The sequence below is a fragment of the Cornus florida genome, unplaced genomic scaffold, assembly GCF_030987335.1.
Source record: "Cornus florida cultivar Cherokee Brave unplaced genomic scaffold, ASM3098733v1 CherokeeBrave_3.0.0_Hap2_Chr09, whole genome shotgun sequence".
NCBI lineage: Eukaryota > Viridiplantae > Streptophyta > Magnoliopsida > Cornales > Cornaceae > Cornus > Cornus florida.
Window position 1 is genome coordinate 87,028,878 of NW_026775579.1, and position 21,447 is coordinate 87,050,324.

Genomic DNA, 21,447 nt, shown 5'->3' on the forward strand with positions numbered 1-21,447 from the left:
CGGGATTACTTTCACGTTACCCTTATATATAATGAATTGTCCCGAACCAAACTGTTTAATTTGAAGTCCTTCTGTTAGTTAAGTTTAGAAAAAGAGGCCATATATTTTAGGGGTATCATTCATATATATATATATATATATTTCTGAATTATATATGTATATATATATATATTATAAAAAATTCTTTTTATTAAAACCTCATGGATGACTTGTATAACTAGCTGGCATGTATTGATACATGCACATACAATGCGTGGACCGTGGTGGATGACAAAGAAGCCAATAACGTGAGATATGGCCAAAAGGCTTGAATGTCGTGACAAGCATGAGTACCTTAACTATCTCTTCTTTTTATTCAGCTAACTCTGACCCACAATTGAAAGAAATACCATTCTCGAGACTGTTTATAGCAAACTGTTTTTGGTACCACATTTACTATACTCCATTAATACCCAAACTGTACTCCACCGTTCACTCTCTCTATAAATACCCAACACTCCAAGCTCAGACCCAACGAATCTGAAAACCCTAGTAATCTTTAGAGAGAGAGAGAGTTAGAGAGAAAAAATGGCAAAGTTGTACCTGTTGTACATTGTGGTTGCACTAGTACTACTAGTACATGCCACAGCAAGGAATGTTCCTAGTACTACTACCACCACAGCACCCAACAATGTTGATCCCAATCATGACCAAAACAATGTACAAAATGTACCTAAGGCCACTGCGCCTAGCGGTGCTGGCCTCGATGACCAGAAGAACTTCATCACGTACGGCGGCATTGGTGGATTCGGCGGTGTTGGTGGCTACGCTGGGGTGCTGCCGATTGGCGGCATTGGCATTGGGGGACTCGGCGGCTCAGGTGGGGTCGGTGGTGCAAGCGGGCTAGGTGGACTCGGCGGCTTGGGTGGCTTAGGCGGTGGAGTCGGTGGTGCCGGTGGTGTTGGTGGTATAATACCTTAGATTAATAATTGTTGTCACGTCTCAACTTAATTTCTCCATATTGCGTGGATTGATGATGTTTGTCCAAGGGTCTTAGTATTTTTAGTAAGTTGTGGTTGTTACGTACGTACTATGGTTGGTTGGCTGTGTTTTGTTGTGTTATGTTTTAAGGCTTTATTAGTAGGGCTTTGGTGTATCGTGTTTTGTGCCGAAACTATTTTGTATCTCGCTCATGTTCTTGTTTAATGTATCAAATGTTCACTTTTTAAAATCTTTTTGGGCACCCAAATTTCGTTTTCTTTAACCTATTTTTTATTTAGGCCTTGTTTGTTTTGACATAAAATAAAAAATATGTTTATTTTTCATGTAAAATATTATTTTATTTTTAATTTTTGATGTTTGGCAAAAATTTACTTCAAGATTGGGGTCGAGTCCAGTAAAAAACTAAAGGTTAATTTATTTTTATTAAATTTAAATATTTTTTTTCTTCGTAAATATTTTACAATAACCAAACACCAAAAAATATAAAATTAATTTTAAAAAAATATTTTACATCCAAACAAACGGAACCTTAATTTTTATTCTTTTAGCTTTTGATCTTCTTTATGCATGGATTAATCACGTAATATGTAATGTGTTTAAATCCTAAACTCATGGTGATTTATTTATTTATTTGGTAGAGAATCAACCGAAGTACATAGAAATTTAGTATATAAGTGTAGAGAGGTGGGCACTTACATAGGTGGGCCCAAACAATCGCATAGCTTAGCCCAAGGGTGAGGACAGCATTTACAAGCAAAATCGAGGTAATGGGCCGGTATGGTGGGCCCAAGCAATGTCATAGCTTGGGCCAACTGTGAGAACACCATTTACAACCAATGCCTGGGTGTAAAAACCAAAACAAGGAATGGATTTCCCATTTACAAAGAAAAGGCTTATTTTAGCCCAAACAAATATAACTATATTGGTCCAAGTCATTCCAAGATGTGTAGCTACATATGAGAAATTATTACAATGGACAATATTATTCCGCCAATAACAAAGTGCCAAGTAAACACAAAATTAAATAAATCTAACATATTTATTTGAGTTTGTTATTTATCCAGACCATATAATCACGGTATGAAGATTTTGGATTTCAAATTCTGATTTTATTTTTTATTTTTTACTCACACACGTCTCAAGCCTTAACTTTTTTTGGAAAGTAATTTTTTGGAAAGTAAGAATTTGGTATCACTAGGCCACTTGTGTGTTAGTAACACTACTCTTTTTTTTTGTATAGACACTAAATTATGCCAACAAAAAAAAATCAAATTAATCTGTGTGGACGTGGTTTAGCTACGTCACCAAGGGCTAAGTCAAACAGTCAACACTTTGACAAAGTCCACCTCAGCAAGGCATGTGATAGTTGATCATTGGGCCTCAATATTAGTCTATATTCGGCTGATGGGCTTTGAACCTGAGTCATAGATCAGGTCATAACCTCAATTCGAGTTGTTGTCGATCGACGGGCCTTGAACCTCGATTTGACCTTTTGACATTCTGTTGGTCGATGGGCCTTCAACCTGGATCTGTTAATCACAAATCATCGATCAACGGGCCTTGAACCTTGATCTGAGTCACAAATTGTCGATCGATGGACCTTGAATCTCGATCTGACCCTTGACAATCTGTTGATCGACGGGCCTTGAACCTCGATCCGACCTTCATAAACTGTCGATCGACGGGCCTTGAACTTCAATCCAACTTTCACAATCCGTAGATCGACGGGCCTCCTTGACAATCTGTTGATCGACGGGCCTCCTTGACAATCTGTTGATCGACGGGCCTTGAACCTCGATCCGACCTTCATAAACTGTCGATCGACGGGCTTTGAACCTCGATCCGACTTTCACAATCCGTCGATCGACGGGCCTCGAACCTCGATCTGACCTGTCGATCGATGGGCCTCGAACCTCGATCCGACCTTGTCGATCGTCGGGCCTCGAACCTCGATCCGACTCAATCTGTCGATCGACAGGCCCTGAACCTCGATCCGACTCAATCTGTCGATCGACAGGCCGATCTGACACTGCCATGATCGGTGGACGTCGAACCAAGCAACGAAGAGTTATGGTTGGGCTCTTCAGGTGACATTGGGATGCAGAAGGGATTTTGGAATGGAGGATGGAAAATTAGTAATGTCTTGCCCACTAAGGTAAGGCCCACTGGAATAGTACAATTGCCTTTACAGCTTGCCATTTTTTGGATTATTCACCAGGAAAGGTACTGGTGGTGGATCCAAAAATGTAAGGATTAGGGCAACATGACCCAAAAAGGGAATGACCCTGACCTATTCCCAAGATGGAGGCCCAACAGTGTACCACCTGGATGACCTAAGGTTATAAAAAGAAGGTAATGACGAAAAAAGAAGGACGGCAACTTCTTCCCTACTATTGGTCCAATTCTCTGACTGGACTGGTTTTCTCTCCTTTCTTCCACCTTTCTGCATTCCTCATATTGCTTAGTAATATATTCCCAGATCTCTTTTCTTTGACTATATCTACAATCTATAACATGAAAAAGAACACCAACCATATTAATTTACCCAATTCAATCAAAAACAAGAAGTCAAATGAATTTTTGATTCTTTTATTTTGGGAAAAATTAAAAAAAAAAGTAGGTGAGATAGACCTTATAATAAGTAAAGCCTTGCCAATACATTTTTGTAACCATATATTATTCATTCAATACAATCACTGACCCACTATGGCCATCGAAACTGCAACACATAAGTATTTGATCTCTTGAAATACAATCCATCACTCTTCACCCTCCAAACACACTGACCCTCATCACACTGACCAGTAACGTAATCTCTGTCAAAAATGTCGAAAAAGCCATGCAAATTTCCATGGCTCAAGTCACAGAAGAATGGCGCGGTTTCCTTAGCACCGACAGTCCACTGAAAGGAGAGGCCGAACGGGATATTCTGAACGCCGAAATTTCTACCTTCTGACCGGCAATAGACTGTCAGCGGCGTACTATCTTGTAAGTTGTTGATTATGATCACTTGGACTTGAGCTACGGTGGTGAATGACTCCACCAACAGCTCATTCGTGGTTAGTGCCAGGAAAAGTATGAGCACAAATGTTTTGGAAGAGTTCATGACTTGGGGCTTGTTTTGTTGTTGATTTTCTAAGATATGATTTGCCAAGAAGAAGATGAGAGGAGAAGTTAGATGCATGTCTAGTATTAATAGTCCATTTTTTTCTTTTTAGGATAAATGTTACCGTTCTATCATTATCTTTTTAAGATTCCAAAAATCTTTCAACTTAGTAATATACATAATTACATTTTTAAACTTGCAATCACAAATTGATAAATATAAAAGGAAAAATCCTTATAAACTTTGAAAAATAATAAAGGGGGCATAATGGCACTCCATTTTTCTACACTTGACTTCATTTGCTTTTTCCTTCTAAATAAAATGACAGAAAATCTTTAAACTCACCATCTATTATTTTACAACATCATAACTATCCTTTGTACCATAAACTACTTTAACTTTTTTTTACGTGTCTTGTTCAGATAAAAAAAAAAAATTGAAGGGGGGGGACCTTGTCAAAAGAGATAATTTATTCAACAGAAATATATTTTTTTTCTATTTTTTCTTTTTTGTCTCGAAAGATAATTTTAAACAAAGATACAATAACTATATATATATATTTGTGTGTTATATTATTATTATTATTATTTTGGTAAAAAATGAAATGGGTTCCCCTGATTTATTCCATTCTTTTTTCTTTTCTAATTTTTTTAATTAACAATTAAATTTGAAATGTCATAATAAAATTGTTCCATCACATATATGGTAAGTATTGTCTAGAAAGAATTACGTTTATTACATTCAAATGAGGAATTTAATGATAATAGCTAGATTATTCACATCGATGTTTTTTCCTAATACTATAGAAAATTTATTGCATCCTAATCCATAAATATTTTTACAAGCTTTTATCCATCTAAAATAAAAAACTATTATAATTGTTATATTTATATATATGGTGTGGGGTCCACTATTTATGAAATTTTAGAAGAAATAGAATTAGTAGTGTGGCCCACTATTGAGAGAATTTGATTCGCAGGTTTGAATTATGTGTATAGCTTCATTGTATATATAATGTTGTAGGTTTGAATTATTTGTGTAGCTTCATTGTATATAATAATAGGGAAAATTATATTTTGGTGACCAAAATTAAATATAATTGCTATAAAGTGACCTTAAAGTCAAGAAAGGGTGAATAGTGATCAATTTTGAAACTTAATTGATATTAAGTGACCATTTGATGGTTTATTACCTAAATAGCTTTCTTATAATTTATTATTATGTAAGTAAACAAATTTACCCTCTACATTAACCTAAATAAACACTTACTTAAATTGACTAACAAAAAGGCGACAGATTATTAGGGTGAGTCTCTGAAGAGAAGATCAAGATGTGAGAGAACTGATGATGGACTAAGAGACATGACGAGAAAATTGTAAATTTTCTTCTTATTCATTATTTTCAAGGTATAATTATTATACTTTACGAGTTGATTTGTCTGAGAGATCTTCCTTGAGATATAATATTGTAATTTTTAGGAATTTTTAATACTACTTAGTTATAGTTCAAGAAATAATGACTATTGTTGATTAATTTCATAATTTTACTAACTGTTAAAGGGTGTTTCAAAAGTATGATTTGCCACTGTAAATGTTATGAGCATTCATGCTGGAGAGCCTTAAAAAATAAATAAAGGATGGAAAAGAGATAATGTTGATAAAGAAATTTTAATTTTTTAAATTGGTAAATTGTAAACTAAAAAGGAAAATATTAGATGGTTGAGAGCCTTGAAAAATAGATAAAGGGTAAAAAAAAGATAATGTTGATAAAGAAATCTTAATTTTTTAAATTGGTAAATTATAAATTAAAAAGGAAAAAAAGAAAACGTTGGATTAGAGAGAGAGAGAGACTTATTATTTATATTGGATGGCAATTTTGTCATCTAAAATTTATTTTTAAAATGTTTATTAAACTTTTAAGTATTTTTGACCAAATTATCCTTAAATGGTCACTTAATATCAATTAAGTTTTAAGATTGGTCACTATTCACCTTTTCTTGACTTTAAGGTCACTATATAGCAATTATTTTTAATTTTGGTCACTAAAATATAATTTTCCCTATATAATATTGTAGGTGTGAACACATTCAATTAAGCAAGTTATTTCCTTAGCTTGCTTTGTAAGTGTTTGGCTTATAGCTATATATATATATATATTGGTGTGTATCTAAAATGTATAGATAAAACAAAAGAAAATTAATAAAGAAAGCGTTCTCTCTCTACATTTTGTATTCTCTCTCAAAGTTCTTTGTTTTGATATTATTGTTTATGTTAATTAATATTTATATAACAATAATGAGATTATCCAAAATAATAATAATTTTTTCTTCTTAAAACGGGTTGGCGGGTCATGACGGGTTGATCCGACCCCTTTTCACCTAACTCATATTTAACCGTTACAAGCGGGTTGAATATGGGCCACAACCTATATACCCTTGTACGACACGACATGGATATGGCGACACGGCAAATTTCATAAAAATAGGACACAAACACAGGGATACACCAATAAAATTATATATATATATTCATAATCCATAATACCATAACTCCAATCTAAAAAAAAAAAAACAAAAAAAAAAAATTACAATAAAAGAAATACTTCAATTCATCAATTAAGCAATTAAGAACCTAACAAAGTTATCAACAAAATTATACAAATAAGATCAAGTACATTTTCAACATGTTTAACATTCTTCTTTCATTAGTTTATTGTCTGTGTAATTGTTTTTCAAATTTTTCAAAATTTTATATTTAAACATTTAAAATTACATTAGGTACCTTTTAATTTTTTCTTAAAAAATAATTACAAAATATATTCCCCAATACGTGTATCCCATTTGTGTCCAATAAAAACAAGTACATGACATAGACCTTAGAATAAGTAAAGCCATGCCATGATGCCAATACATTTTTGTAAGCATATATTATTCGTTCAATACAATCACTGACTCACTATGGCCATCGAAACATCAACTCATAAGTATTTGATCTCTTGAGATACAATCCATCACTCTTCACCCTCCAAACACACTGACCATCATCACACTGACCAGTAACGTAAGCTCTATCAAACATGTCGAAATGGCCATGCAAATTTCCATGGCTCAAGTCACAGTGGTATGGCTCGATTTCCTTAACACCGACAGTCCACCGAAACGCGCGGCCGAACGGGACATTCTGAACGCCGAGATCTCTACCTTGTGTCCGGCAATAGACTGTCAGCGGCCTATTATCTTGTAAGTTGTTGATCACTTGGACTTGAGTTATGGTGAATGACTCCACCAACAGCTCATTCATGGTTAGTGCCAGGAAAAGTTAAGCACAAATGTTTTGGAAGAGTTCATTACTTGGGGCTTGTTTTGTTGTTGATTTTCTAAGATATGACTTGCCAAGAAGATGAGAGGAGACGTTAAATGTATGTCTCCTGTTAATAGTCCATTTTTCCTTTTTAGAACAAATGTTATCTTTCTATCATTATCTGTTTAAGATTCCAAAAATCTTTCAACTTCATAATATACATAATTAAATATTTAAACTTAGGATCACAAATTGGTAAATATAAAAGGAACAATCTTTATAAACTTTGAAAAATAATAAAGGGGGCATAATGGCATTCCATTTTTCTATACTTGACTCCATTTGTCTTTTCGTTCTAAATAAAATGACAAAAGATCTTTAAATTCACCATCTATTATTTTACAATATCATAACTATTCTTTATATTATAAACTTTAACTTTCTTTACATTAGTTATTTTCTTTAGCGTCTTGTTCACATAAAAAAAAAATTTAAAGGGGGAGGAGCCTTGTCAAAGAGATAATTTATTCAACAGACATAACATTTTTTTTAATCTTTTTCTTTTTCTTCTTCTTCATCTTCATCTTCTTCCTTTTTTTATTTTTATTTTTATTTTTATTTTTTTTGTCTCAAAAGATAAATTTTCAACAAAGATACAATAACTATTTTTTTGTGTGTATTATATTATTATTATTTTTGGTAAAAAATGAAATGGGTTCCCCTGATTTATTCCATTCCTTTTTCTTTTCGAATTTTTTTAATTAACAATTAAATTTGAAGTGTCATTATAAAATTGTTCCATCACATATATGGTAAGTATTGTCTAGAAATAATTACGTTTATTACTTTCAAATGAGGAATTTAATGATAATAGCTAGATTATTCACATTGATGTTATTTCCTAATACTATAGAAAATTTATTGCATCCTTATCTAAATCCATTATCCATCAATGGGTTGTTTCCACTTAACTAAAAGGCAGTCAATTATATTTTCATGCTCCTTATCTACATTTATACTAATTAGTAAGAATTTTTTATTTTTGTTATTTTTTTAAAATAAAAAAGGATTAATTTCACTAATTAGGTTTGGCCAAATACCATTTGAAATAACTTTCGAAAATTACTATCACTCATCTTATAAACGTTTGTTCCATTTTTCACTAACATTTCAACTGTTACCTTTATGCTTCTGACACCATATAAACCGACTTAAATGCCCTTTAACTTTGTCAAAAAAAAATCTTCAACCTAAAGAAATATACTAAAAGACTAAACTATCCCTAAATGTTTTGTAAATTTATAATTATATATACACACACAGAGTAGTGATCTCTTGCTCCTCGTAGACCAAGAAAATTCTTCCACACTCCAAACCCACCTATACGCTTTCCTTTTAATACAAAACCATCATCACTATTTTTACTTTCTAAATTTAATATTTACCAATGTCGCTAATTACAATAATAAAAGGTAAGTACCAAATAAATAAAAATAGAAATTGCTTCATCTCTGGAATGTCTCACCACCACTAATTGAAAATTTTGTTTTCTTTGATGTCTTTGTTGTTACTTTACATATTAGCCGTATTTTATACTTTTTTTACTTACCAAAAAAAATATATATATAAAAAAATGATGATAGTGAAAAAAAAATAAAAAATGATGATGATAGTATAATAATAGTAGTATTAAAGAAAACACTAAAAAAAACAACTAATTTACAAAGGAAAAATAGATTGAATTTCTAATTTTTAAATGACATGCATTTAGGGAATTAGGGTGGTATATAATAATTTAAATTGTAATCTATTATTATTATTATTATTTTTATTTTTTTTATGGGTGAAGTGATGTGCAAATCACAGGTTACCTTAAGTTGTCAAGTGGATAAAAAAATAAAGATTTTATTTTTAATTTTTTTTTATTTTTTAGTCGATATTTTGTATGTCAATAGTGTAATTTTTAATTTCTTTTTCACACTCAGACAAATAGGCAATGTCAACTTTAGTATCAAGTCGCGGATGTAATTTTCTAACACTTACAAATTTTTTTTAAAGAAAATAAAATTCTATTTAGTGGTGAGATGTGATTTGAGAGGCGAAGAGATTTCTATTTTTATTTTGTTAGTACTTACTTTTTATTGTTATAATTAATGGTATTAGTAAATATTAAATTTGCTAATTAGAAATAGTGATAATGATTTTGTATTAAAATGAAAGCATATAAGTAGGTTTAAAATGTGACCATTAGATTAAATTTAATGGTCACTATAAAAAGTGCGGATGAATTTTCTTGCTCCATGGGGAGCAAGAGATCACTATTCTACACACACAGTAGTGTCCAATTGCTTTTTTGTGAGCAGGAGTGATACACTCACTTTTACTTATAGTCTTCTGCTACTGGGGAGAATAATTATTTTTCACATTCTTTTAAGGACAATACTTGCCTACTCACCACAATGTAAAAAAAATAATTAATAAAAGATTTAAGAAGTTATTTGGGTTAAATCAAGTAGGATCCAAATCAAACGCATATTTAATTATCACTTTCCCATGCTACTCTATTGCCTTAATCTCTAAGCCTTAAGGAATCACAATTACAAGTATCTTGCTCAAATCAAATCCATAAAATGAATTGGATTAGGATTTTCGATTGTGGGTTATAAGATTTCATGTATATATATATATATATATATATATATATATATATATATATATATATATTGATTTTGTTCTTTTGAAGCGTGGCCTGTGTTGTTTAGCTCTCCATTGTCTTCTTGTTGACAAAATATATATATATATATATATATATATATATACACCAAATTGTTTGTGTAAAGGCAGATACTTGCACTTGTTAATGGGTGTCTTGTCCCACATGTGAAAATATGAATCTATGATTGTCTTATAATTAATCAACCAAAAAGAATTCTTAAGAAAACAAATTTTAATTTTTTACTAAATCATGACTAAATACTTTCTTTTATTTATTTGAATAATGTTAATAAACCTATTTTAATGCAAATACTCTAGCAGGGAGTGGTTGGGTTTACAATTGAACTATTAAGTCTCACCATCATAAAAAAAAAATTAATCTAATTCCTTCTACATAATTTTTTTGGGTTTGATTCGGATTTTATAAGAAAGAGAAATAATCAAATTAGGATTTGATTAAGATTTTATTGAGCTTAACCCAAATAACTTTCCAAATCTTTTATTTTTTATTGGAGGGACACTTATCATTTTATTGTCCTGCCACACAGGTGTTAAGTATATATGAAATTCATACTCACCGATGAGTAGGCAAGTGTTATCCTTCTTTTAATTAACCATTAATTATGAAATAACTATATTGGATATATTCTTAAAGGAAAAAAAATATTTAATCATGAATTGCCATCACTCCGCCGCCACTGTCATCTCTACCCCGGCCGCCACCACCACCTCCACCACCACCTCCACCCAGATAGATTTGAAGGCTACTTTTGACTAAGAATTACCAAATGTACAAATTAATTGTCGTCCTTATAATTATTGGTGTATGGTGGTGGTGGTGGGTGGCAATATGGTGGTGGTGGTGGTGGGTAGCAGTGTTGTGGGGTGGTTGGGGGAGGTGGTCGTGGCAGTGGGGGAGGAAGTGGGTGGTGGTGACGGACTGACAATGGTGGAAAGGGACATAGTTAAAGTTTAATCAGATTAAAAAAAATTATTATTATTATTTTAAGAAAGTATCTAATATAGTCATTTCATAATTAATAGTTAATTAAAAGAAAGACAATTACCTAAAATAACTATTGTTTCAATTAGCCGTAACATTAGATCCTGACTATGAATAAAAGTGAATATATTGCTCCCTTACTCATCAATGAGCAATTGAACATGTATATATGCATGTGTGTGTGTGAGGTGATATAAAAAATTTATTAGAGGTAATTTTAGCCAGCCAATAAATAAATAAATAAATAAAAATAAAAATAATGGTAATACTAGCTCAACCTAGATTAACCCACCCCATTATGTATATATGGATATCCGCCCCTGGCCACCACCTCCACACCTAACAATTAACACCACAACGATCACCACCCTCATATCCACTAACAGATCGATCTCCGTCGGACGCACACCCATCAACGACGCCGGTCTATTGAGAACAAGTGGTGTGATTTGTTTCTAATAGATTATTGTGTCTAGATCGAGGTGGAATATATTGTAGTTAGGGTATAGTTGAAAAGGGTAACACAGTATCTCATTCTCTTTCCGATTGCTCCTGTTGGATGTTTGGGAGGTCGAAGTTTGGCGTGTGTTGATATTGTAAAGAATGGAACATCCCGAATGAAAAATTATGGTTTTTTAATTCATTGAAAGAAAGCAAATTAGGGCTTGAACAAATTTGGGTTTGGTTAATAAACTTGGTGGTTAGAAGACTCGAACACCTGTGTTATTCATTAGATGAAGCAATTCAAAGGCAATGACCAAAGCTGTGATGACGAATAGAAGAAACCAATTGAGATGCCATAGGAAATCTAGGAATTTTTATCGATAAATTTAATTGAGCCAGAGAAACACAATACACGTACATATGCATATGTCTATATATATTCACGAATATATATAGAATTTTCCAATTTTCTAGAATTTTCCTTTTTTCTCCAAATCCTTCTAAGAAAAGGAAAAGGAACCAACAAAACTGTTTAAGGAAATAACAATAATAATTAAAATAAAAAATCGAGCCGGGTAATAATTTTTTCCCAGGTTAAAATTTATATTTTGCTATGTCTTTACTGTAATTGGAAAATAATTAGATCTCTGTGAAATGATTGATAAAGGGCAACACAAATGAATTTGACAGTGGAGATGAAAGACGAGGTCGATTAGTTAAAAGCTCGACTCATCTGGCAATGATGGTGTGGTGGTGGGGGGTGGTCGGTGCTGGCTTGGAAAAGAGAGCGTGTGAGTGAGGGTGAGGGTGATGGGGTAATTTTGTCTTTTTACAATTATGAGATTTTAAATTAAAAATTATAAAAAGATGAGGGTAAAAATGTCATTCCACACCCATTTTGACAGTGTTGACGAAAAATGATCGGAGGTGTGAGTGATAGTATTTCTCAAAAGATGTGTGGTATTTGACCAAATCTAAATAAAAAAAAGTTTCAATCATTATTAAAAGGGTCATAGTTTGTTATTGACTGGAACCTTTGGCAAGGACAACATCTCGATGACATCTTTTAAAAGGAAATTATCAAGTGGTCCCGGTCATTAATTAGCCAATTAATAAAAAGGGGAGTCATTAAAATTAAAATAAGTAGGTGGCAAGGGCAAGAAGAAGAAGGAGGAGGAGGAGGAGGAGATCGTGAAGAGAGATATTTAGGTGGAAACACACCATGTCAACCTTTATCATTGATTTTTGGTTGGGTAAATGGTCGGTAGACTAATGATTTTTTAACACTAAAAAAAACAAGAAGCCAAACGAGTTTTTCATTCTTTTATTCTCGGGAAAAAAGAAAAAAAAAATAGTAGATGACATGACCTTACAAGTAAAACCATTAACCATGCAGGCCAATTACAATCACTGATTCACTTCCCAGCCAAACTGGAACTCATAAATATCTGCTTTCTTGTTGTAGAGATACAATCCATCTTTCCTCACACTCCAAAGACACTGATTATTACGACACCTACCAGTACGATAATCTCTCTTGGTTTCGTATATGTCCAAACTGCCATGCAAATCTCTATATCTCAAGTCACAGTAGGCTGCCTCGTTTTTCGTATTATAAATGTCCATGTACCACTCAACCGGGCCGTTGGTTGGGACATTACGAACGCCGAGATCTCTACCTTGTGATTGGCAATGGAATGTCACCGGCGTAAGATCAGGTATGTCGTTGATCATGAGCACTTGGACACGGGCTATGACGATTGACTCTACCAACAACAACTCATTCATGGTTAGTGCCAGGAAAAGTATGAGCACCAGAGTTTTGGAAGAGTTCATGACTTATTTGGGGCTTGTTTTGTTGTTGATATTCAAGATATGACTTGCCAAGAATATCAGTACTGGAGAGGATAAATTTGTTTTGAGGGATGTTCTACTTAAATAGTATAAGAAGAAGACATTTGTGATTGGATTAATAAGTGTGATTGGATTAGTAAGTGTGATTCATAAAAGAAATCATTGTGTCTAGTATTACTCCTCTCCCCAATTAGTAGAATATTGGCAATAAGGTGTGATATGCCAATTTTTTTATTTATTTAAAAAGCTCCTTGCTTATTAGCCACATAATTCTTATTTTTAGGGATTTGGGAGAGACTAATTAAAAAAGAATTCTTAGCAATTAAGGAAACAAATAAACATTTTTTCTCTCTCTTTCTCTCCACGTTCTCTTTCTCTCTCTTGGTTAACACACTCGACCAATCTGTCCCTTTCTCTGTTAATTAACCCTCAAATAATCTCCATCTGCATTCCAGCATTCTTCGGTGCTGACATATTTATCATGTTCGTGATACTATTTCATTCTATTTGAGATTTTTTTTAAATTTTTTTATTTCATTCTATTTGAGATTTTTTTTAAATTTTTTTTATTTGTATCGTGTTATTTTGTATCTCGCTTGAATTTTGAAGTGCATGCATGTTCTTGTTTAATGTATCAAGTGTTCCTTCACCTTTTTAGATCTTTTTGGGCAGCCAAATTTCATCTTCTTTAACATATTTTTCATTTAATTTTAATTTTTATTCTTTCAGCTTTTGATTTCCTTTATGCATGGATCAATCAGGTAGTATATAATGTGTTTAAATCCTAAAATCATGGTGATTTATTTATACTTTTTTGGTTGAAAATCAACCAAAGTATATAGATAATTTAGTATATAAGTGTATAGAGGTGGGCACTTACATAGGTGGGCCCAAGCAATCTCATAGCTTAGGCCCAAGGGTGAGGACAGCATTTACAAACAAAATACACGAATGGGCCGGTATGGTGGGCCCAATCAATGTAATAGGTTAGTGTGAGAACACCATTTACAAGCAATGGCGTGTAAAATCCAAAACAATGAATGGATTTCCCATTTACAAATAAAAGGCTTATTTCAGCCCAAACAAATATAACTATACAGGTCCAAGTCATTCCAACATGTATTACATATGTAATGAGAAATTATTACAAAGTTGTGCCAAGTAAACCAAAAAAAAAAAATAAAATAAATTTAACATATTTGTTTTTGTTTGTTATTGATCGAGACCATATAATCCCCTAGTGTAACTGGTGGACGCTTGCCCATTTACCCAAAAGCTCGAACTATTGGGTAGTGCTGCATACCCACCCATTTATACCCAATCACTTTCTCATCCGGATTTGATGTGGGGCAAATGACCTTTGTAACATTCTCCCCTACCCGAACTCGCAACGCCCTCATTGTGGTCGGGTCACCTTGCCAACCCGGGGTGGCTTACGCAGAAGCATTTCGGGTCGGGCGCTTGGAGTGGCACCGGATCAAGGGTTGAGTCTGGCTCTAATACCAACTGTAACGGGTGGGCGCTTGCCCATTTACCAAAAAGCTCGAACTATTGGGTAGTACTGCATACCCACTCATTTATACCCAATCACTTTCTCATTCGAATCCGATATGGGGCAAATGACCCTTGTAACAACACCTAGCCTATACTAGCTACTATTCTTAGCTAGGCTTAAATAAACCTACATATATATATATATTTTTAATTGGTATTTATACACATAAAAAATTGAATAAATTTAACATATTTGTTTTGGTTTGTTATTAATTGAGACCATATAATCCCCGGTATGAAGACTTTATGAAGACTTTGGATTCCGAATTGTTAAATTGAGATGCAGCCTATACTAGCTACCATTCTTATAGCTAGGCTTAAATAAGCCTACTCTATTTTTTTTGGCTTCCACGGACACTCAAATTGTACCGCTAGGCCTGACGGGTTGATAACACTATTTTTTTTTCTTTTTTCTTTTTTTTTTTTTAAATTATTGTAGACACTAAATTATGCTAAAAAAAATTCAGATTAATATGTAACATGAAAAAGAACACCAACCATTAATTTACCCAATTCAATCAAAAACAAGAAGTCGAATGAAATTTTCATTCTTTTATTTTTGGAACAAAAAGTACATGACATAGACCTTATAATAAGTAAAGCCATGCCATGATGCCAATACATTTTTGTAAGCATATATATTATTCATTCAATACAATCACTGACTCACTTTGGCCATCGAAATATCAACTCATAAGTTTTTGATCTCTCGAAGAAGAGATACAATCCATCACTCGTCACCCTCCAAATACACTGACCTTCACACCTACCAGTAACGTAATCTCTGTCAAAGATGTCGAAATGGCCATTCAAATTTCCATGGCTCAATTCACAGGAGTGTGGCTCGGTTTCATTAGCACGGATAGTCCACTGAAACTGGCTGTCGAACGGGACATTCTGAAGGCCGAGATCTCTGCCTTTTGTCCGGCAATAGAGTTGCAGCGGCGTATTATCTTGTATGCTGTTGATAATGACCACTTGACTGACTCGACCAACTGCTCATTCATGGTTAGTGCCAGGAAAAGCATGAGCACGAATGTTTTGGAAGAGTTCATGACTTGGGGCTTGTTTTGTTGTTGATTTTCTAAGATAGGACTTTGCCAAGAAGATCAGAGGAGAAGTTAAATGTATGTCTCCTATTAATAGTCCATTTTTTCTTTTTTTAGAATCATAACAGCTAGATTATGAACATTGACTATGAGCACAATTTTTGGGAGGGGATATGAGCACAATTTTTTCTTTTGTTAGAATCATAACAGCGGCCTATTTTCTTTTTTTATTTAATCATAACGGCTAGATTGTTCACATTGATGTTGTTTCCTAATACTGCAGAAAATTTATTGCATCCTTACATTATTTAAAGGAAAAACTACATATAGGTAGAGTTAGGAGTCTAAATAACAAAATAATCTATATTAAAAATCTATTTTTCAATTTGATCGATTTAAACAAAATAATTACAAATGTATCAAGAATTATTATTAAAGTTGCTAATACCCTCTTTGTAATATAATTTGTTTTTTTGTTGTTGAGTTGTTTGTTTCCTTGCTTAATTATCAATATATATAAGAAAGTTTCCAATTATCATTTCAAAGTGATGTCATGCATAATTTGTAAAGAGACCAAACTTACGAAATTATGGAATAAAATTAAAAAAACAAAATAAAATAAACTTACCAAGATAAACCTACCAATAAACAGTACCAATGTTATGGTGTAAAAGTCTAATTAAAGACACAAAACACTTTTTGAAACATAAAAATTGTAATAAAATTTTATGATGTAAGGCATATGACTTATTGTTGCAAGCAATATTCTTTCAGTTCTTTTCTTAATTTTATAATAAAGATGACCTTTGTTGAGAATGAAATATTAGTACTTGTTACATTATTTTGTTGGAATCATGTGATACTCGTTGTGTTCTTAGCAAAATAATATAGGTTTTCTATTGGTACGATTATTTTATTTTATTATGCAATCTTGTAAATTTGGTCTCACTAAAAATATACATGAAATCAATTTAAAAAGATAATTCGGGAAAATATATATTTGATATACATATATATATAGGGATAATTAATCAATTTTATTAAAGAAAGAAATAAGCAGCACTTAAAGAGGCATATTTTTTGACTACCAAAAAAGTAAGTCAGATTAGGAAGAGGGTATCTGGGACTTTAACAATAATTCTTAATGTATTTGTAATTATTTTGTTTAAATCTAACAAATTAAAAATTAGACTTTTAAATAGAACATTTTGTTATTTTGGACTCATACCGAACTTTGCCTTGAGCAGTCCTAGTCCTATGAATGAAGTACTGGGTTACTGACCTTTTAACACTTCCTCTAATAGATCAAAAAAGTGTTTACCCGCCCTAACTCTTCTGGGTATGGATCCTCTCCAAGAATAGTTCTCTCCAGGTATCTACATGTATTAATCCTATGACTCCTAAGGTACCACGTCAACAATTTATTTTTTACTCTTTAAAAGACTAAAAGTTACTACACTTTCTTAAAATATCTAACTATATTAAATTACAAGTTTACCCACATTCAAAAAAAAAACTTTTTTTCTCTTTCTCCTCTCTTCCTTCCCTCTCCTATATATAACATATATATATCCAGATTGGTAGAGATATATATATATATATAGATATAGATTATATATATTTATTTCTTGATCCGCCATTGACAACTCTCTCTCTCAAACCTCCTCTTTCTTTCTTTCTATGTCGTTCCAGATGTCGCATCTAATTGGGTTCACAAGAATCTGTTGAAAAGTGGCGAATAAATGCTTCAAACCTTCAATCAATAAAACTGTTCAAGCTTGAAGTCTTCGAATCAATTAACAATTCCAATGCTTGGTGATGGCAATCAACAAAACTGTTCAAACTCTTAAATATATATTATTGGAGAACGGATCCTGTTGCATACATGGAAGCCGGATCACAAAACCCATGGTCACCTTCTCCGAGCGCATGGACGCCAGAGACAACATTCCTGGACTCCGACGTATATGTATATATATAATCTATATATATATATATATATATATATATGTATATATATAATCTAGTCATGTGTGTGTGTGTATATATATATGTGTGTGTTATATATAGGAGAGAGAAGGAAGAGAGGAGAAAGAGAAAAAAAGTTTTTTTTTTTTTAATGTAGGTAAACTGTAATTTAATATAGTTAGATATTTTAAGGAAGTGTAGTAACTTTTAGTGTTTTGAATGAGTCAAAAATAAGTTGTTGATGTGGCGTCTTAAGAGTCGTAGGATTAATTCATGTAGATACCTGGAGAGAACTATTCTTGGAGAAGATTTGTTCCCAACTCTTCTTATGTGTAGTTTTCCCTTATCTAAATCTATTATGCATTAATGGGTTGTTTGGAGTTAAATTAAAAGGTAGTCAATCATATTTTCATGCTCCTTATCTACATTTATACTAATTATAAAAGTGTAAGATTTTTTTCTATATACATTTTTGTCATTTTTTTAAAAGCGTAGTGATACTTATACAAATACTTACAGTGAATTGTTTAACTCAATAATTTTTAAGGGAAAATTATATTTTGGTGACCAAAATTAAACATAATTGCTATATAGTGACCTTAAAGTCAAGAAAGGTGAATAGTGACCAATCTTGAAACTTAATTGATATTAAGTGACCATTTAAGGATAATTTGGTCAAAAATACTTAAAAGTTTAATAAACATTATAAAAATAAATTTAGATGACAAAATTGCCATCCAATATAAATAATAAGTCATTAAATTCATCCTCCTCCTACTCTCTCTCTCTAATCTAACGTTTTCTTTTTTTCTTTTTTAGTTTATAATTTACCAATTTAAAAAATTAAGATTTCTTTACCAACATTATCTTTTTTTTCACCCTTTATCTATTTTTTAAGGCTCTCAACAATCTAATATTTTCCTTTTTAGTTTACAATTTATCAATTTAAAAAATTAAAATTTCTTTATCAACATTATCTCTTTTCCATCATTTATTTATTTTTCAAGGCTCTCCAACATGAACGCTCATAACATTTACAGTGACAAATCATACTTTTGAAATACCCTTTAACAGTTAGTAAAATTATGAAATTAATCAACAATAGTTATTATTTCTTGAACTATAAGTAAGTAGTATTAAAAATTCCTAAAAATTACAATCTTATATCTTAAGGAAGATCTCTCAGACAAATCAACTCGTAAAGTATAATAACTATACCTTGAAAATAATGAATAAGAAGAAAATTTACAATTTTCTCGTCATGTCTCTTAGAATCTTGAAGAAAATGATGTATAATATCCATCATCAGTTCTCTCCCATCTTGATCTTCTCTTCAGGGACTCACCCTAATAATCAGTTGTCTTTTTGTTAGTCAATTTAAGTAAGTATTTATTTAGGTTAATGTAAAGGGTAAATTTGTCTACTTAAATAATAATATATTATAAGAAGGCTATTTAGGTAATAAACCATCAAATGGTCACTTAATATCAATTAAGTTTCAAAATTGGTCACTATTCACTTTTTCTTGACTTTAAGGTCACTATATAGCAATTATGTTTAATTTTGGTCACCAAAATATAATTTTCCCAATTTTTAATTCGCTATTTATACTAAATACAATAAGTGGAGGGTTCCACTTCCTTATTTGTTACATAATTGATTAATTAAAAGAGTAGATTTGCACTATCCGGTGTAAGAATCATTTTTTGTTTTTAAAAATAAAAAATAAAAATTTCCTTTCATTATTAAAAGGGCCATAGTTAAATTATTTTTCTTCAGAAAATTTTTAGATTCCCTTATAAGAGAGGATATTCAAAGATTTGAGGTAAAAAAATTAGTGACATTTTTTAAAAAGAAATTATTACATGATTTTTGATCAATAGCAATCAGTCAAGTTAATTTATTTAATTTTTTTCACTGCATGATAGTTTGTTATTGGCTGGAGCCTTTGGTTCCTGACCTCAAAATTATCAAGTGGTCCGGTCAATAACAAATTGCCATACAAGTAAATTTATAGTACACATTTTTTTTTTTAAGTGTGTGACAGTTTGTTTATTATTGGCAGTCAGGTGAAGCATTTGGTTCCTGATCGATTTTGGCTCTTGCCTTTTCTTTTTTTTTCTCTTTTTGGCAAATTGAAGCGATCCTATTCAAATTAAAATAAGTAGATAGTAAGGGCTGAATCTCAATAATATTGTTTTTTCTTCTCAAAATAGGAGACGGATTGTTCAAGTTTTCATAATAACAGCTATGCAAGTGTATGATTGTTTTAACTTAATAATAATAAATATAACAAAAATAAAAGGGAGGCGATATTGGTACTCCATTTTTCTACACTTACATTATATTTTTTTCTTTTTTCTTTAAAGTAAATGACAAAAAAGTCCCTAAACTAATTAATGTATCATTTCTTATTTCATTATACCCTAACTACCCTTTGCACTATAAATTTTCTTTTTTACCTTCTTTACTTACTTTAATGATTTTATTTATTTATTTTTATTTTTTTTTAAGGAGCCTAAAACCAACTGTAATCCATTACAAGCCTCTCTGTCGCCACTCTTTGCTCTCTTTTTTCCTCTCTTATTATTTTTAATTAAATTTTTGAAGGAGATGATATGATTTCCTTAAATGGTCTAAAGCAATTTTTTTGGCTCTCAAATACACATCCACATTATGATTAGGGTTTTATTTTCAAATATTTCACGTATTACTTACCCTTTAAACAAGGCGGCCTATGTGGAAAGAAGAGAATATGAAGTGGAAATTGAAAAAAAAATATATATATATATATAGGCTTGCGAAATAGTTCTCAAGAATTTAAAGAACAGAAAATAGTCTTCAAAGACAATTCTCTGAAAACATGCCCTTTTATAACTGAATTTTCAAAAAATAATTTTCAGAAAACTGAACTAAGCAGAGTTCAGAAAACTATTTTCAGAGATATAAACCAGCCATCTGTATCTCCAAAGAACATTCTTGAACTTTAGTAGTGAGTTTTTAGTAACCAATGGTAAGAACAGAGTCTCCAATCTTTCTTTGAAGATGGGCATCTGAAGCCTTTCAATCTCGTCCTCCACCTAAGTTGTTTCTCTTGATTTCGATGAGGGCGGGGTGAAGTAAGGCCTTGTTGAGATCCTTAAGAATTGATGAGTACTTAATTAAGACACTTTGAGCAACCTCCTTAATTCAACGAGAAGAGAATTTACACAACTAAAATTATTAGAATGATGGATTAGTGCTAAATTCAGTGACAAAATGGTGAATATTATTGACCAAAAAAGATACTAAGACATTGTGCGTGTGTGGAGGAGACTAATAAAAGAGGAAAATGAAAAAAGAAGAGATGTTGACACCACTCCAATTCAATGGCAATGCGTGTAACATCTATCATATTCATTTTATTAAGTGCAACTTTTTTTCTCTATCATTTAGGTTGCTATTATAAGTAGGTTCCCTTTTTTTTTTTTTTTT

The 21,447-nt window shown here is 31.9% G+C and overlaps 4 protein-coding genes across 4 annotated transcripts; 1 reads left to right on the forward strand and 3 right to left on the reverse strand.

The window, feature by feature from the left end:
* The first annotated feature begins 495 nt into the window (after positions 1-495).
* On the forward strand, positions 496-1,222 carry LOC132273431 (glycine-rich protein 23-like). Its single transcript, XM_059774386.1, has one exon. The coding sequence runs from the start codon at positions 568-570 to the stop codon at positions 958-960; it is 393 nt and encodes a 130-aa protein (XP_059630369.1). The 5' UTR covers positions 496-567; the 3' UTR covers positions 961-1,222.
* A 2,463-nt stretch (positions 1,223-3,685) lies between these two features.
* LOC132273083 (S-protein homolog 5-like) lies at positions 3,686-4,165 on the reverse strand. Its single transcript, XM_059774116.1, has one exon. The coding sequence runs from the start codon at positions 4,163-4,165 to the stop codon at positions 3,686-3,688; it is 480 nt and encodes a 159-aa protein (XP_059630099.1).
* A 2,876-nt stretch (positions 4,166-7,041) lies between these two features.
* On the reverse strand, positions 7,042-7,386 carry LOC132273084 (S-protein homolog 1-like). The gene has a single exon (XM_059774117.1). The coding sequence runs from the start codon at positions 7,384-7,386 to the stop codon at positions 7,042-7,044; it is 345 nt and encodes a 114-aa protein (XP_059630100.1).
* Positions 7,387-12,955: 5,569 nt separating this feature from the next.
* Positions 12,956-13,336, reverse strand: LOC132273085 (self-incompatibility protein S1-like). The gene has a single exon (XM_059774118.1). The coding sequence runs from the start codon at positions 13,334-13,336 to the stop codon at positions 12,956-12,958; it is 381 nt and encodes a 126-aa protein (XP_059630101.1).
* Between the last annotated feature and the right edge of the window lie 8,111 nt (positions 13,337-21,447).